Source organism: Musa acuminata, chromosome BXJ2-11 (assembly GCF_036884655.1).
Source record: "Musa acuminata AAA Group cultivar baxijiao chromosome BXJ2-11, Cavendish_Baxijiao_AAA, whole genome shotgun sequence".
Classification (NCBI taxonomy): domain Eukaryota; kingdom Viridiplantae; phylum Streptophyta; class Magnoliopsida; order Zingiberales; family Musaceae; genus Musa; species Musa acuminata.
The window spans coordinates 7,297,470-7,316,488 of NC_088348.1; the positions used below are offsets into that span (position 1 = coordinate 7,297,470).

At 36.6% G+C, this 19,019-nt stretch overlaps 2 protein-coding genes across 2 annotated transcripts; both read left to right on the forward strand.

Moving 5' to 3' along the window:
* The first annotated feature begins 965 nt into the window (after positions 1-965).
* Positions 966-6,260, forward strand: LOC135626154 (probable glucomannan 4-beta-mannosyltransferase 11). Its single transcript, XM_065131254.1, has 10 exons — positions 966-1,148; positions 1,251-1,594; positions 3,155-3,253; positions 3,537-3,789; positions 4,162-4,272; positions 4,351-4,487; positions 4,861-4,974; positions 5,155-5,354; positions 5,444-5,638; positions 5,742-6,260. Exons 1-10 carry the CDS (start codon positions 1,142-1,144, stop codon positions 5,905-5,907), a joined length of 1,626 nt encoding a protein of 541 aa, XP_064987326.1. The 5' UTR covers positions 966-1,141; the 3' UTR covers positions 5,908-6,260.
* A 3,016-nt stretch (positions 6,261-9,276) lies between these two features.
* LOC135627916 (defective in cullin neddylation protein AAR3-like) lies at positions 9,277-17,092 on the forward strand. The gene is made up of 9 exons (XM_065134373.1): positions 9,277-9,550; positions 10,156-10,240; positions 11,233-11,284; positions 11,372-11,447; positions 11,550-11,632; positions 12,618-12,714; positions 12,838-12,883; positions 16,327-16,415; positions 16,548-17,092. The coding sequence occupies exons 1-9, from the start codon at positions 9,493-9,495 to the stop codon at positions 16,874-16,876; spliced, it is 915 nt and encodes a 304-aa protein (XP_064990445.1). The 5' UTR covers positions 9,277-9,492; the 3' UTR covers positions 16,877-17,092.
* Positions 17,093-19,019: the final 1,927 nt, after the last annotated feature.

Consider the following 19,019-nt stretch of genomic DNA (forward strand, 5'->3'; position numbering starts at 1 on the left):
ATCGAAGAATTTTATTATCCTTGGTTCAAACACAAGTAAAAAGTGTTGATTCACATAAATTATTTAATTATTTGTGTTCGCCTATGGATTCTTCTTTTAGTCTTTCCTCTATAGTTAAAAAAATCTTCATTGTAAAAAAAATTACTTTCGCTGTTATATAGAATTTGGGGATAGCAACTATTAATATAATACGAATAAGGGAATAAGAAACTTTAGGAATATGTTCATGATTTATCTTATCGATTTGTATCGATATAACAATAAATTATCATTACGATATATATTAAGTCGTATCAACATATCAACACATGAAACACATCAACGTACTCATATATATTATTAATAGTATGTCAGTTACATGGAGTGTATGTTATGACATGATAAATCTTAAATATGTCACCAGCTGTGATCGTTGAGATATGATAGATATTATATGGTTTAAAAAAAGAGGCAGGCACATGCTGAACATGCAAAAGCAGCATTTATTACAAGCCAACTTGAGGAGAATTTTAACCTTGGAACTTATCACATGCCATCTAATGGCATTTTACTGCTTAGAACAAGAAAAAAAAGGCATGTCAACTTTGCAGATGGTTGACTACAGGAAATGAGAATAATTAGAAGCACAGCCACTGAGCAGCTATTTTATCCACCTAAAGGCCAACAGACATGCAGCCACACAGACACATTACTTGTGGGAAAGAAACCTGCAAAATGAGTAGGTAGAAAGTCCTGCAACGTGGATCCCATGGCATTTTTGCCCACCACCCAATTAAACCTTTCTCTTGCTTCTCTGGAGAATGACTTCCACTCAAGTAGAGTTTCTCGAAGAACTCCTTTTTTGAGGCCACAATACCTCAGCGTATCTCTCTGCTGGTATTGGGCATTGTCACCAGTAGATATGGTCCCATTGGCCAAGAACAAATACATGCCACCTCTCTCTCTCTCTCTCTCTCTCTCTCTCTCTCTCTCTCTCTCTCAAATGTCCACTGATCTGTACAGTTGCTCTGGTTATATTTAAGAAAGAACCTGCTATAACCCGACTATCTGTCATCTCCACTCAAGACTTGGCAGAGTAGGGGAGAGGGAGAGAGAGAGAGAGAGAGAGGAGGAGGAGGAGGAGGAGGAGGAGGTCAGGGTCATGGAAGGTACTATAAGCACCTCCCCCAGCTTGGCCAAACTTTGTGAAAGCTACTTTACTCTTAGGCACATTTCAGTAGGTTCACACAACACTGGTGTTTGCAATGCAGGCAGTGTCTCTACCAGTGTGGTTCGCTACATCGACCGAGCCTACGACCTCCTCTCTTCCCTGTCGACGGCCGAAGCGCTGAGCCGGGTCGCCGCCGTGTGCGAGGTGGTAAGAGTGGGGGTGCTGGTGCCGCTGCTGAAGGTGGCCGTCGTCCTGTGCTTGACCATGTCGGTGATGCTGGTCATCGAGAAGCTGTTCATGGCCATCGTCGCCCTCTACGTGAAGGTTTTCCGGCGCACGCCGGAGAAGATCTACAAATGGGCGCCTCTGTCGCAGGATCTGGAGCTAGGCTCTCTCTCCCACCCCATGGTCCTTGTCCAGATCCCCATGTTCAACGAGCGAGAGGTAAGTCTTCTCCCGACCCAAGCTACTCATCATCATCATCTCTCTCTCTCTCTCAAGCACACACAGAGACACGAGCCACAATTTGTGTGTTGTTGCAAGTTCCTTGCAGATACGATACTGTAGGTGTGGGCTGTGATGCACACTGGGTGGTGCCACTTGTCGAATGGAGCCCACGCATGTGAGAGGTCACATCACCCCGGGATAATCTCAGGGCTGACCCAGTGCTTTAAAGTGGCTCCTCCTCCGACATGATCGGTGGTGGATCATGGATGCTTTTGGTTTGCACACGCGTGACCCATGAGCTGATGCTGTCGTATATAGTACACCGCCACCATCAATGTGATGGATGGTGCAGAACAACTGTCCATGCTCTGCAAATGGTGTGAAGACCTCTGAGTCCATAATTAATGGAATCTGTGCGATCTATAGCAGTAGGACTGTAAAACACACAATTTTTCTCTCTTAGGTTTTTAGGTCAATTATCGAACCTAAATCATAAGACAACTGGGCACCGATTGCCATATCAGATTTGAGAAATGGCTGCTTGCAGTGGAAGTAGTTGACCAAGTGGCTTACAGTATGAACTGTTGCTTTGTTCAAAAGAAAGGAGAAAGGAAGCTGTGTCGGCTATCGCAAGGAACTTACTGGTGCACCTCAAACACTATAATGAGAAGGCACATTGCTTGGTCACTGGTGGATCCTTCTTTGCCCCACCATGGTGGCCAAATGTTGTCTGACATTAATATATGTAATCTGAACATGACTTTGCCCCGTCTCATCTGGATCTGATCTCTTCCATTTTATATCAGTATATTGGCTTTCTTCACAGATCTTTACCCCACATGTAGTACCTTCCTGACAGGCCAGGTCATAAAGGACCTAGTCGACCTATAATTCTTCTCGATGACAGTAAGAAACAAGTTCTCATTACTGAGTGAGCTTCATGAGAGTACTAAGTCTTCCAATCACACGACACATTCATTTAAGCACATTTGCTACAGCTGATGATGTTGCAGTTTGCTGGAGAACATTTCACAGTAAGGGAGAAGAGCAGGGTTGGTGGTTGTAGGCCATCTAAGACTTCTATCCTTTGGCCTATCTTCCATTGAAAGTTTAATCCTTTACCCAGTCGTATGGGCAGGATGTCGACCAGAGCACATGGGCACCGCCTGCACTCCGCAGATTGTTGTTTTGTGCACATGATTCACACTGGTGATGGAGATATATCAATTGCTTCCACTATAGATGTGTATGATTGCAGTGCAGAAAAAAATAGAGAGAGAGAGAGAGAGAGGTCGTACATTGGTCTAGTCAAGGTCAATCGGAAAAAGAAACGCTTGAGAGATTGGGTTCATATAAAAGAATACTATATTTCTCAGAACATAAGACAAACAATGCCCATCATTAAGTATCACTGTATCAGAATAGAAAAGGAAAAGGAGATACTCTATCTAACATTAATTCTTTAATTTTTACTTATACTGTCAGTTTTTCCACATTCTGATTGACATTTTTATACTTTTTTGAGCTTTCTGATAAAGCACAAGCTGAATTATGCAGGTTTACCAGATCTCAATTGGAGCAGTGTGCAAACTGGCATGGCCGCATGACAGACTCATAATACAAGTCCTTGATGATTCAACAGACCTATCAATTAGGGTCAGCTTTCCTGCTCTTTGAATCATGGTTAATTTGAGACCGTGAGCTAACCACAGATGCATATGCGAGATCATTATGATATCTACTTTGAATTTTACACTTTTTAAGTACTTCCATGAGGTTGAAGGTTATTTATATGATGTATCATGAAAAATGGGTCTTCTCATTCTGTGTTGTCTTATAAAACAACATGCCATCAATTCATTCTTTCTGATCACCTGCTGTGGCTGAATCATAAGGAGTTCTACATTAAGATCATGACATGATATGTATTAGTGTGCAGGAACTGGTGCAAGAGGAATGCCAGAAGTGGTCCAACAAGGGAAGAAGAATACACTACATATCAAGGGACAACAGAAATGGATATAAAGCTGGAGCTATGAAAGAAGCAATGGATCTTGACTATGTGAAGAAATGCGACTATGTGGCAATATTTGATGCAGATCATGAGCCCCCAACCGATTTCCTTTTGAGAACCATCCCTTTCCTCGTGCACAATCCCGACATTGCTCTTGTTCAAGCACGTTGGAAGTTTGGTAAGTTTACTTATCAGCATTGGCATCTTCTTAGCTTTTGTGCATCGACAGCGAAATTGGATAGTAAATGTAACATATAAATTGTTTATAAACTCTCAATGATATCAACATTGGCATGCACTTTTCTTTCACTTTTGTCCAACTCGGTTTTTCTCTCTTTCGATGCTATTCCTAAGATGCAGAATTCACTCTCGACAGCTTGATTGGCTTATTTTCCATGGTTTTAGAGCATACTGACACGGAAAAAGAAAGACTCTCATTTGCACCAACTATATCATCGCATTTCACTGAGTTTAATGCAACACTGAACTCTTTTCATTGCTCCTGCAACATTGGATTTTGTCAGACAAGTTGACCTCTGATTCTATGCAGTGAATGCCAATGAATGCATAATGACAAGGATACAAGAGATGTCACTGAACTACCATTTCAAAATGGAGCAACAGTCGGGTTCATCAACCATGGCATTTTTTGGATTTAATGGTGAGTTTTGTTTTTGTTCTTGCGGTAGAAGAAGAGTAACGAGTGATAGTCATGATTTACTGATTTCTTTTGCATTAGGAACTGCCGGTGTTTGGAGAATCCAAGCTATTAATGAAGCTGAAGGCTGGAAAGAGCGAACTACTGTGGAGGACATGGACTTAGCAGTTAGAGCATCTCTTCAAGGCTGGAAATTTGTGTATCTTGGAGACCTTAAGGTTTGTGTATATGTTTTCTTGGCTGCTTTCAAGAATGAAAAATCACATTCTGAATTGGATTTCAAGAGGATGAATTGACAATGCACACAAAATGCACAAAGTTACTGATTTAGGATATGGCATAACATAATTGGTTAAATGAAGTTCTATTAGGCTCTTGTAAATTACAAAATCTCTGAATCTTGATTGAATTTTCACATTCATGCAATACTAAGTTTATAACACAAGACAAATAATATTTAGGAGGCGAAAACAAAGTATCAGTAGAATTTGCGGATCTTCCAATCGCTAAAACATATTTTCTTCAGAAGGTAAGCTGTGAATAACATTGAATCGTTAGTGATTAACATGTTTCTGTATATGTGTTTGCCAGGTTAAAAGTGAACTACCAAGCAGTTATAAGGCGTATCGGTATCAGCAACATCGTTGGTCCTGTGGACCTGCAAATTTGTTCAAGAAAATGACAATAGATATTATAATGGCAAAGGTCAGCTCAATCTACTGATCATAAATGGATGACGAGTGCCATGATTGTGTATCTGTCTTTTCTTACTATGAGTAATTATCATACAATCGTATGAACAAATTGCAGCGAGATTCTCACATATTTAGCTTAGCGATGTCCAAAGTGTATGATTTCTCATTTGCTTTATGTGGCTTTCTGCAGAAGGTGTCTTTGCTGAAGAAACTATTTCTGCTCTACAACTTCTTCTTTGCAAGACGAATTATATCCCACAATGTGACCTTCTTCTTCTACTGCATCATCATTCCATTGTCTTCCTTTTTCCCCGAAGTAACAATCCCAAAATGGGGGGTGTTCTATATCCCAACAGTCATCACCATCCTCAATTCAATTGGAACTCCAAGGTTTGATACCAGCCATAAGTTCATCTTTACTGAGCCATGGCCGAATGGTCGCTTCCTCTCTTCATCCTGAAGTGGTTCAATTTTTACAGGTCTTTACATCTCATTATCATCTGGATATTTTTCGAGAACGTCATGTCCTTGCATCGATGCAAGGCTGTCTTCATCGGTCTATTTGAAGCAGGGAGAGTGAATGAGTGGGTCGTCACAGAGAAATTAGGGAAAGCATTAAAGACCAAACAAGTTTCAACAGCTGCCAAGAGAAGTTCAAATAAGTTCTGGCAAAGGTAATTCTGATGGCAGCATCATTACCATGAACTCAATTTTTTTCTTTGCGACGAGACTCATGCTTAACTTGCAGTCTTGCACTACTTCTCTTGTTGCTCACAGGTTTCTTTTCTTGGAGCTGGGAATGGCAGTAGTCCTCTTGATATGTGCATGCTACAACTTCATCTACAGATCAAACCAGTACTTCATATTCATTTTTCCTCTCTCTCTCTCATTCTTCTTGATGGGTTTTGGTTTTGTGGGCACTCACATTCCAGCAGCAAAGTAGCTGAACATAGCTTCGACATCACATTTGTCCTCCTCCATTTCATTGTTCCTCTCTTCTTCTCTACACAAATTCTTTCATGTCATCCAACAGCTATTTTATGTATTATTTCCATGAATAAGAGGCCAATCCAGCATCATCATGGGGGAGAAATTAATTGACTCCACGGAGAAGGATTTCGCTAATGGCTGAAAGTTATAGGCTGATTGCATGAGCAGTGCAGAGTTATGTTAGAGCTGATTGCATGCAGATTTAGGCTTATGTTCTCTTAAGAATAACACCCTATAACTCAGCCACTGAAACACCAGTGTAACTGTTCTGTTTAGTGAGTAATAATATATCAGTTCATTCTCTTATGATGTCTTGCTGAGGAAGTGATCAGCCGATGAACGATTTGGAGCCATTTCTCCTATCTTTCCTCTTTCTTTCTCTCTTTTTTTACTGGGCTTGCGTAACTGAGGGAAGAAACAGAACATCACAGTCCAAGAGATTGTGAACCAACAACAGTCTCTTTGCTTGTCATTTAGCAAGGAAAAACTGTAATCAAATTCTTAATTTAGGTATATGTATTTTTTGTTAATAAAATTTAGAAAAAAATTATTCAATAAGGTGATATTATTTTTTAATAAATTAAATAAAAAAAAATAAATATTAAATAAATTTAAAAAATAAAAATTTAAAGGATTCACCTCCTTCTACTTAATAATAGAAGAAACAAGGAATTTCATGCTGCTGAGAAGAGATAGATTTATTGTCTTTCTTGATAAAATTTTTTTTATTTATTTTTTATTTTTTTTAATATTTAGAATTTTTATTTTTTGTATTAAAAGATGTTATAATTATTTATGATATATGTAATTTCTGATATTTTCTTCTATTCTTTTAAATATCTAAAATTTATTAAATTAAAATATGTTACAATTATTCATACTATATACAGTTTCTAGATTTTTTTACATTAAAATTTTTATTTTAAGATTAAAATATATTATAATTATTTATACTATACATAGTTTTTAAAAATTTTACAATATGTGATTTTCAATATATTTATATAATAGTTGATTAAAGTATTATTTTCTTCCTTATGTAATTTTATATGTGATTTTCAGTAGATTTATACAATTTTATCTGTCTAGTTTGTTGCTATTTATTATGTTTTAATAATGATTAGATATTTGATTATAGTTCCATGATACTATAATTCAATATTGAGAGAATCGGTGAGGATTTAGGTTGAGATGCTATAATTTTCTATGATGTTATAATTAAAATATGTTCGACTCAATCTAACATGAGTAGTTATGTACAATGCACATGAGCTATGGGCTAGCTTCCTGTGGTGCATACCCAGTTATATAAAATGCATATGACTAGTATATGAGTTAGTCCAACAACATTGCTAAGTATTATACAGTTTAACTCATTGCCCTTATTTTGTTTTGTTTGATTCAGACCTAAACAATAATTGAACCAAATTAAATTAGGTCAGTTTAGATCGATTCAAGATGATTCCAAATCAGTTTCATTTATTTAAATTTGTTTAACCTAGATTGAATCCAATCTAATCCAAATTATATCAGTATAGGATAATTTAAAACGGGTTAAATGAGGATTAAGATCGATTCAGTTATGTTATAGTTAAATCAAGTTCAATTAAATCGATTAAATTAATATTAAAGTTAGTTGAGGACTACTTGATATTATTTAACATTAATAATATTCGAAAAAGATGTTTCAATGTATTATTTCATATCTATATAAATATAAACATGACCAGTATAAAATAATAATATAGATAGTTGAACAATTCCTTTATCCACTATGGGAAGAACATGCCCTCACTTTGACAGGTGAGATACACAGCTCTATCCGTTATTGAGAGCATAATATGAGTTTGTCTCTATATATTCTTGAGAGAACACAAACTCTTCGTCCGTTATCAGGAGAGTGTTCATTCGGGTATTTGATCATGTATTTATTCTAAAAATTCTTATTTAGTATTGTTAAAATATTTTTATTTTATTTTTAATTTTTAGAGCAACCTTCCAATAGTATTAGATCGGATTCTAGTATAAAGTAGACTTTCTTCTATGGTTTCGATTTATTTTGAGCTGAGTTTTTTAATAAAAGGACAAATTTTGACTTATATTTTTTATAAATAAATAAATTATAATAAGTATTTATAATATATATATATTAATAAAATAAATATTTATTTATTTGACTTTTGATATATCGATGTAAAGATAATCTGATGAAAAAAAAAATCAGGATGCGATAGAAACACGATGAGATTTGTCAAGAAGAAAAAGCATCAGAGATACTGCAAAGTCATGTTTTCATAATTGTCTATGTTGATCTTGACCATGCATTTTGTTGACCAACAAAGTTGCGTTGACCTTATTATTGTTGACCTCTAACAAGTAGATTGAGATGTGTTGTTGATCATGAACCAGTGAATGCAAGGTTTGCTGTTTGCTTATTTTACCGCCATTTTGAACCCAAAAAAATAATGAACTTCAAGATAATTGCTAGGGAGCGTAGTAACCTAATGAAAGAATTTTACTGTTTTCTCATAATAATCTCCATAATCATCGTGGTTAATTTTTTTAAAGAATAATCATCATACAAAATATCACATTTAATCTCCTGAGTTAATTACAATTTTTTTTATATGGTTTAAAAGATGTCAATTAGTTTAGTTGATAAATACTATGGTTATTGATAGCAAAACTTATATTATTTAGATTCCTATTTACTATTTTAATATTAATATAATATTGATTCTGTGAATGTTCTCCAGCTCGACATTTGTCACATCAGCACTAAATCAAAATGATAAATATCATCTGAATCAAACTTGATTCGAAGAATGTTACCCTTAAATTAAATTCATACAGTTGAAGTCTCTAATCATATTAAGTGACTCTCCTTTAGGTTTCTCTCTAATTCAATATGTTACAACACAATTATCGAGTTCGAATCTTTAATCTCGAAGATGGTAACATAGATCAGATCGTATCAATTTTGACGCAACAAATCAATGACCGAATTTGATGCGAAAAATATACAATATATAATAATATATTTGAAATCATATTAATGTAAATTAGAATTTTAAATATTATTATATTAATGATCAGCCACAATGATATATATATATATATATATATATATATATGTGTAATTTTCTTATCTCTTTCTTATATGACATTATATTTAAATATAATAAGAGGGATAAATTAATGAGTATGTATATGTGCAATTTTGCCCGTATAAAAATATCTACATTATACTTGGTATGTATTCTACACGCGTAGCTTTGCTTACCATACATATAATCTGTGCCTTCTGCCTCCATGTTCTTCTTGGATGGGATCCGCAATTTGGGACCCGCAGCAAAGTCTATCATATTATCTTGGTACTGAGGAGCGCAGGCTGCCGCTAACCCTCCTCTCCGAGCCGATCGACGCGATCGGAGAGGAGATCGACGGTTTCGGACCTCTTGCGTCTCGATTCGACGAACTGGATCCTGGGTTTGTGCTGTCAAGACAACACTTCGCGTAACCCTTGTTGTTCGGATCCATGGAATCCTCCGCTCCGCAGCGGTTTGACATCTTCGAGGTCTTCGCGAGATACTGCGGTGAGTGGGATCCTTCTTGACAGATTTGGTTTATGGACCTTTGTTTGGTGTTGTAATTTGGGAAAAAAATCGCTCGCTCCCCGATGCGGGAAAGTGGTTCATCTTTTGGAGTCTTGTGGGGGCAAGATGACCTGTGGGCGCAGAATCGAGTGCTTTCGTGTTGATTTGTATATGAATCCCGTGTATTACCTGGAAAATTTTGTCTTATAGGAAGCATTCTGGCCCCGACTCGGATATCTTTCTTTGTGAAATACTTGGAAAGAAGAGGGGTGGCTGTGCTGTAAATCGTGATATGAAGCAATCAGCTTCTGATCGTTTCTCCTTATGTTAGTTGGCGTCTATTACTACTCTTACACACTGATGGAAGATTTTTTTTTCTTTTTAAGTGTACTTACTATCTTGGAAGATTCGAATATGTCAATACTATTCGAGTATGCTTATTCCATAGTGATTTTAATTCGAAAACCTGCAATTTTGAACGTAAAGCAAGAAATTTTTTTTTTTTTGATTCTTGAGTATTTCTGGTCATAATTTTTTTAGTGCAATTTTCTGAATAAAAAAATGGTTTTTTTTACTAATATGGACTGTATGACATTCTTATGCAGATATTGTGTCGAATAATGAACTTTCAAGCTCAAAGGAGCTGTTAGCTGTGCTTTTAAGATCAATGGAGTATCGGGGGCAAACAAGGTTTGTTTCTTTGGGATGCTTAAGATTTTCTGAATCAAATTGAAGACTTGACGCTCCTCTGTTTGTTGCACTTCTTTTTAAGATCAATGGAGTATACATGTCTCATTCCCATGTATGCATTAGTTTTTTAACATCAAATGCAATTGTAATATTTCTGGACATGCCATCTGTCAATGCCAAGTACTTAGCACTCAAATTCACTCCATAAATAGGAGTCACCAACACCAGGTACCCATCTGATCACATAAAAACCACGGGTTGAAGGAATTCGTGATTACCTTGTAGACTCGATTTGAATCAATAATCATCTTTGCAGGGTTTTGAAGCTGACACATGCCATTTGGTAAAAGCTTTATTTGACACCTTTTTCACAGAATTGAATGACATATTGGTACTCAAAACCTGTGTATCCCAGGGTTTGGATTCATCATTGTGGGGCCTACTGCGTTTTTATCATTCCATACCATATAAGAATACCTTCATCCTACATGGCATCTTGTATTTTTTTCTCTTTTTATTAAGTTTTCTAAACTGTTTGTAATACCTTGGTTGGACAAGCTTCGGTTTTCTCATATTTGCATGTCTTGGAGGTCCAATCACTTATCCACAACAAGATTAAAAGATCTGTTTATAAAAGTCTCATTTGATTCTCTGTTTTTCGCAAGCAATAGACAATTTTAAAATTCTTTGATTAAGCATTTCAAAACTTCTGTAATGTATCTTCTGAATTTCTCATAGTTATCCATATCAAGATCAATGTAACCCATTAATTTGGTGTTGGCACTGTGGTTCACCGCCATTGACTGTGTAGTACAGTAGAGATATTTAATCCTAACAGTGCTGGTAGAAGTGGATACCCATCGTTCTTGTACTTAAAAGAGAATATTCTAGAAGTGACCATTTTGGTGCAATGCAAATCTGTTCTGCAGTAGCATTAGTTATTTTATTTATGCTTCACTTTCTTTCTAATAAATTTCTGGTTTTTGATTTAGGGAGACAATATTCAGTGACATCTACAAGCTCATGACATGCCTTGACTTGTCTGTGAGTGTGGATTTATAAGTGATATCCTTTGTATATCGCATTTCTGTTTGCCATTTTAATTTTTTATTGCTTGTAATGATTTTGTAGGTCGATTCTCTTAAGTTCAGTTGCTTTTATGATTTTGTCTTCTTCATTTGTCGTGAAAACAGCCAGAAGAATATCAGTAAGATCATTTCTGTGAACTATTTTGAGTAGCTATATTTGTAACTTGGTGTTCTTTGCCATGTTGTACATTATCTGACTCTTTCTTTCCACATATTTTTAGCTGTGAATAGGGCCATAACAGCATGGAGGTTGGTTTTGAATGGAAGGTTCCGTATGCTGGACCGATGGTGTAATTTTGTTGAGGTATGAAAATATCACACATGATCACTACATAAAAGTTGCATAGACCTTCAATATCGTCTTTTGGCCTTTCTTTAGTTGGTCTCCAAGACATCAGTGTTCAATATGCTGTTTCATTTCTGACTATTCATTATCATTCTTTTTCTCACTTTTGAATTGTAATTTGTTTTCATGTTCTGCTAAGTGAATGCAGTTATGAATTACATATTGGCATGTCCATCCTTAGGACATTTGGTGGTGTTGCTCAAAAACTATGTAGGACATTCATGAAGATAAACCTTTACCAATACTTCAGTTGAAGTGCAATCTGGTGGTATTTATAATTCCTAGATGCTTTGTGAAAAAGTGCTGGATTTGGTTACTATGCCATCTAGAAGCATCTTTATTGCATTGACCTTGAGGTGGTAACTAATTGAGGACTAGTTATTGTAAATCAGCAAGGCAAAGGATCTCTAGTTCAATTATACGTTCTTGGAGTGCATAAATGCATGCAGAAAAAGGGGCTTGAGTTGGTTTATATGATTGTCAGTTGAAGAATTGATTTTCTTGTAGGAAACAATGGAACCAGGAAAATCTAGAGTTATTGAGAATTCAAAACTAAAACTTATAATTTTATTTCAACTGAACTTATGAGGACATAAATTGATTCATTGGTAAATGACATTTAAACTTTGTAAGCATACATGAAGAACAATACAAGGAAAAGATAAAACTGGATACATAAGCTCAGATTTTACCATGTTATACATTCCTCTAGTAGCAAATATACAATACAAAGGTTTGTTTGTAAAGTATATTGAACTTGAACTCTGAGCTAAATGATGGAATTTTAAATATGGGAATAAAGTGCTATCTTAAAGTAAGCAAAGTGGAAGTGGTTTTTTGTCTGGAAGAGTCTAAACATGCTCTTATTTATGAGAGAACTTGTTGGTAGTCATTGCATTTAAGTCCTTGACTTTTCCTTTTTCATTTTGATTATTGAGCTCAGAAACACCAGAGGCATAATATATCTGAGGATACTTGGCAACAACTCCTGGCTTTTAGCCGATGCGTGAATGAAGATCTTCAAGGCTATGATCCAAGAGGTAAGTGTATATTAGTATCATCTTATCTTGGTATAATTATGGCAACAATGCTGTTTAAACTCTGTTTCCCACGTGCAATTTGAAATAATTAAGCAGGGATAATTCATTTTTTTATTCTTTTAGGTGCTTGGCCTGTTCTTATTGATGATTTTGTTGAGCACATGTACAGGTTTGTCTTTTATGCATATTATGTACTATAAATGATTTCATCTTTTACATGTTGGTATATTATTAGGCTTACATCATATGATTGGAACTTCGTTTTGTATTTCAATTTCAGCTGTCTGGATTATTGGTATTATGCTTATTTAATGGTACATGCTACTATTTAATAGTATATTTCCATTTAAGCTGTCTTTTTTTGCATATTATCTACTGTCATGTTGCTACCCAAGTCTGACGTTACATGGATATGGAACTGTGAGATGGATTATAATGGACACTCTAAGCTCTCATACCTGGCATATGAACAAGAATTGCAGTTCTTTGATTCAAATAAGAGCTTGTTAACCCAAATATTGATATTGTTATCTTTTCTCTTCATATTTAGGTTTTACCTAACAAGCTTTGGAAATTTGGTCATTAATCTACTCAAGCAATGGCATTACAGTGACAAGAAACCATAATTTTCCAGCTATTTGCTGTTGACTATATGAATCATTTTCTATCATTAAGCCAATATTGTTATCTAGATATCCATGTTGTTACAGACTGGCAAAAATTGTGTTGGTTATTAGCTACCTAACAAAATTCTCTCCTTTTCCAGGCTTGATGCGCAGTTGTGAAAAACATTTAACATACACTCACTAGAGTTATATAGCTGACACCAATGTCCAGAACAGTGGAAAATATCGAAAGCAAACCAAAAAACAAACACTTTAGATGAACCCTAGAACAATGGTAGCTTTGGGGAAGAACATAATTATTGGAGGAGATCTGTTTCTTCTTGGCTTAGAATGGAAACCACAAGAAGTAGATATAGGTCAACCATTGGGTTTGGTGGTAAGTGGCTTCAAGGCATCAACAATCACTAGGTCCATTGCTGGAGAGGACTTACCAGCTTGTCCTCTCTTTCTTTTTTTTAATTTTGAAAATCTCTCTTTAGCAAGTTTCAGAAGATTAGGACCACATTCATGATGAGCCATGGGATTGCAATTGGACTAAGTTATTTGGATGACAATTGGAGCGTGTGCTTCTTTTTAGGCTGAGAAAGTTACGGATGTTGATATTGTCAGGGACTGACTTGAACATTTGGTGACTTAGCCAAAACTAGTTTGGCTAATTGGAATCTGATGAGGTCAATTCGGTCCCAAGTTAGTTCGAAAGCTAGAGAGCCAAGGCCTCATATATTGCCAAAACTTAATCCTCTAACTGGAGTCGCCTTTTGAGATCCACCCGAAAGAATAAAATCATATGGGGCACACTCTAGTGCAGACTTACTCCCACACCAGTGATGACATGTGGTGGACATCATTAGATGTCACCCACCAAAGGGTCCAAAGAGGCACTAACACCCTAACGTGGGGCTGGAAAGTCAAAAAGCTATGGCCTCATAGTGATTCAAATGTCACTCTTCTCCAAGTGGTGTACTTTGTGGTTTGAACCCAAGAGGGAAATTGTGCAGGGCCCACTCCAGAGATGACAATTTTTCACAGGTTAGAGTAATCACACTAGTAATGCTGGTGATGGACCTCATCAATCTCTAATAAGAATTAATGCGCTGTGTTATGGTTGGTCTTGACTGTTATGAGTTTGGGAGATTTCATTAAAAATTGATGCTCTCAGTGTCAGATACGACCCAACTTATCCTGGATCTGTTTTAGGATCGGTCAATCTTGTAAAACATGGTTTTCGGAGGACTTCTTTGCCATTTATTAGTGGCAAAAGGTGACCCAGTCGTATCCAATGATACATCATCTGAATAAGAGGACAATAAGGAAGAGTACAAACCACTTGAGGGCATTTTTGTATATGTACCTTGTGAATTAGGCATATGCATATATTCCCTTGTAGTCTAGATAGTCACGCCATTGCCCATTCAAAATGGTTTATGTATATTAAGGAATTCCCTTTTAGTTAACTTCTCCAAACATTAGATTTTTATCACTAACCGGGGAAGTATAGCCATGAAACATTTTGTGTTAAGAAATAGAGAAAGTTTGACAATAAGTTGTGACATGTTCCTTCAAATCTTACGTTCCATGCCAACCAAGAGGTTTAAATTTTTATGTTAAATAAAAACAAGGATATAACTCAGATTAGTGAAAACCATATGTGGAGATTGTATAGAGGATTATACATGTAAATATGATATTTTTTTTTTCGGAAGAGATGCAAATGCTGACTTTGAAATTGTGTATGCAGTATGCACAAATATAAATACTTTCAGGGATTACTATATAAATTGTTTACTTGCATTAAATTAGCTGAAAGTATTTTAGGGCAGTGGTGCGAGTAGAAACAGATAATGAACCATGATGACTTTATCAGAAACAATAAAAAATTATTTGTGGCTTTTAGGTTGACTAGTTATCCTGCATTTTGTAGAATTCATTAATTAACAAAACATAATGTACCTGAGTCTAAATGTATAAAGAATCATGTACCTGACATCAGATGTTGTAACTGATGGATTCTTTATCATGAATATCTAGAGAGCCAAGGAAAGAGCAACCCTGCTATGGTGGACTAACAAGTTCCTGGCTATTTGATTCTGTCTTGGTGGGAATTATTATTTGAACCGTATATTATAAAATAAAATAATTTCACAAAATTCCATTAAATATCTTTGACTTTCTTGATTTCAACAAGAGTAGTGTTATAATCAAGGAGCTAATTATCTGTTAAAGAAATAAAGATGTTCCATAAGTTTTCATTTGAATGTATAAACGTGTCTTCTTGATTGCTGCTTTAATCAAGAGGTGGTAACTGTGTGGAAGGGGATGACTGTAGAACTGAAATTTTAATCAAGTGGTGCTGGTTTTAGATGCTTATCTAATTACTCTTTTATGGTTTTAAATTTTTAATATGATTGAGAAGTTATTTTTAGCAGTCGGGCTAGTAATGAGTGAGGCTGCAGTTTACATTGCTGAAGCTCTGCGCTGGTTTTATCTAGCATTGGCAAATCTTTTAGAGAAGCTTAACATGACTTCTTGTAATATTCTTACGCATATGCGGATGACTCTGGATATAGGTGTCTGTTAAATAATCAATTTGCAGGAAAACTGTGCAGAAATTCCAAAACATCAGCACATAGAAATATGGATACTGTGTATAAGTGATATGGGACTCTGCATGCAAAGAAATGAAATAGAAGAGGTACACAATGATAAGAAAACCATTCCAACGCTTACTAGTGAAGAATGAGTATAATTACTGGCCAACCATGTTTGGCTTAGTTTGTTGGTTTTGTTCTGATATGCATGCAGTATGTTTTTTCATTTGAGTTTACTACATTTGAGTTAGCACTGATAATTTCATCATGATTCTTGGACTGCGCAACTCAGTTATTCCTCCCTTTTTAAATTTCTTTACTTATCTTAAGAATAATCTGCTGTCGCTTGTCTGTGTGTAGATTATCTGATTCGTTAAAATTTTTATGCCAATTTGCAGCATCAATCAATCCAATGATTGCAGCTCACAGGATATATGTTATTGTGGCAATCTAGAAGCACAACCCAGCATATCCAACACGTTTAGTGGTAATAAGCTCAAACTTTATGTAGAACTGCAAGATTTTGTATTGTGTGTCTGTGTGTCATAATGTCAACGGTAGCAGTAACAGAACCCCTTATTGTGACTCATGTTCCCATGATTGTTGCATTGTTTTGCAGGATTGAATTTGCACCCGGGGTCAAAGAGAAAAAATTCTGCCGATTTTGAGGAAAACGTTGATAAAGTTATAAAATCTCAGGAAGTCTCGAAATCTTCGGACTTTTTGGCACAATCCAAGCGACTAAAGCAGACTTCTTTTATCGCCAACACTGTTCATCCGAATTCTGATTTATGTATGAGCATGGCCGATGGTACGTCAGACTACCAGGATGGAATGAATAAGATAAGTTTTCAAGTACCGGTAGGACCAGTACATACCAACCGGTATTCACAGGTTCAACCAAGTCCGCGTACCAGACCATATAGATCAGTACGGGTCGGTATTTGATTTTTTTAATTATTTTTTGGTGTTATAGCCATCCGCTGCCGAAACCGGTTTGATAATCTTGAACACAATTCACGCAAATTGTCTTCAAGAATGGCTTTGTGCCATGGAGAATGTCCTGTTGGAGAATGTCCTGTTTTACGCATGTCTATTCTCGGTCACTGTCGCGCAAGGTATGCCATTGAAGTTCGAGCTTTAACCATATGTTTCCTTTTGTAACTGTATGGCTACAGTTTGTCTTTCTTTTTTCCCTTTTTTTTCTTTCTCTTACCGTATTAATTGTTCAAGTTGTCATGTTTGAAATCAGCCTGTCGGCCATTATAAGTAGCATCATTTTCTCGTCGATCTGACTGCCACAAGTATATTAATAATATGGAGGATGGTTTATGATTTAAAAGGTATTGATGGAAGTTTTCTGACATTAGAATGATATAAGAGAAAATTAAAAGTTTTCTACAAACATTGCAACTTCATCCATGTTGCAACAAATTCAATCCATTTGATCTCATTGTCTCCCTTACATGCTTTCAAGTGTCCGAGAAGGGTTTCTTAAAGCTCAGTCTCTCTCTCTCTCTCTGTCTGTGTATAGGAATTAGGAAGCAATTTTCTCCCAAAAAAAAAAAAAAAAGAAGCAACAAAATTAAAGTATCCAAATTTATTCATTCAGTATAATATATGGCAATTGCAAGAATCCATCTAATGGCAAATGTCAAAGGAAGCCAAGAAGATTCGACTTGTGAATATGATCATCGACATCGCCGATCTATTCTGGTGGCTTTGGAGTGTGGCGGTCATTAGCACCTGATCCTGGATAGTCATTGATCTCTATGTCCATCCTCTGGATTTTGGCCTCTTCATCCTCGTTGATAACCTGCATCAGTCGAGAAGGTGATAGGTTTAGTTCAGAGAATACCTTTTTCATTCTACCCTAAACCAGTCGAGAGTATGTTGTCTTTGACAATTCTTCCTGCCATGTTGGCATCTTCAGCTCTTATTGTTGTTGGTTGATGGTTTTCATCGAATTCATGATATGCAGCAACAACAAATCTGCTCATCAAAATCATCCGAATGCTAGAATATATAGGCCTTGAAGTTTCACTTACCTGAACCGCATCACCAACGCTCCTGCATCCTCTCAGCATTCTTCCATCCCCTGGAGGACACAGAAGAACAAATCATGAAGAAGAAGAAGAAGAAGAAGAAGGATGAGGTTGATGTCTCACGACAGGAGTGGGGATTAGCAGAAGATGATCACTTGTCGATGGAACTGCATGAGATGCAGCGATAAGGTGAGCCAAGGCCAACGAGATCAACAGCAGACGAAGGCTCGTCATCCCCTTCGTATCCACCATTGCTGCCGCTCCAGTAGCAGAGCCACCAGGGGATCCTTTTTATTGTGCAGCGGCCATAGGTGGACTTGCCGTCAGGGATTTTGCTGCTTTGTGACAGATTACTTATCCTTCAACTTGGCAAAGTCAGAAAAAAGAAAGCTGTGTTCCACCTTTAGAGATGCAATGCAGTTTTGGATTGACATGCTGATCTGTAAAGCCAATACGGCGAGGAAGTGGACATGGGATGCAAGCAAGTCAAGGTTGCGGGAAGAGGGAATGCACCGGTTTTTAAGTGCAGCGTGACACGAGAGATGTGGTCACTGATGTTTCGGGTGACACCTCTATAACAGCACGCAGCAATATGATGAATCCAAAGCCAAAATAAGATCTATTGTGATGGAGTAGAGGGAGGAAATCTCGTTCCCATGACGGATTAGAGAGAAATCAGGTGATGCCATAAGATGCAGATCACTTTACTGCATCATCTTTCGTCATCGTACATGTTGGATTCAAAGGGAGCTCCAACTTCTCTGAATTCCACCATTTTTTGTTGGAATACTAATTTTTGCAAGCACTCATCTCGATGGCTTATCCTGTAAGGAGAAAAGAAACATATCATCTCCTTTGTGGTGGTAGCATTCCGAGAGATGTTTACATCAGGAGTTCAACAATGCACAAGGTTTTTAGTGGTCGTGACCATCCACTTTGGAGGAAGAAGGTTTAAATGAGTCGGCCATTGTCGGGTGGAAAGACGAGTCGTCGGTGTGCAGAAAGCACCATTTTTTGTTCATACGAAGAACTCATGTAGAAACATA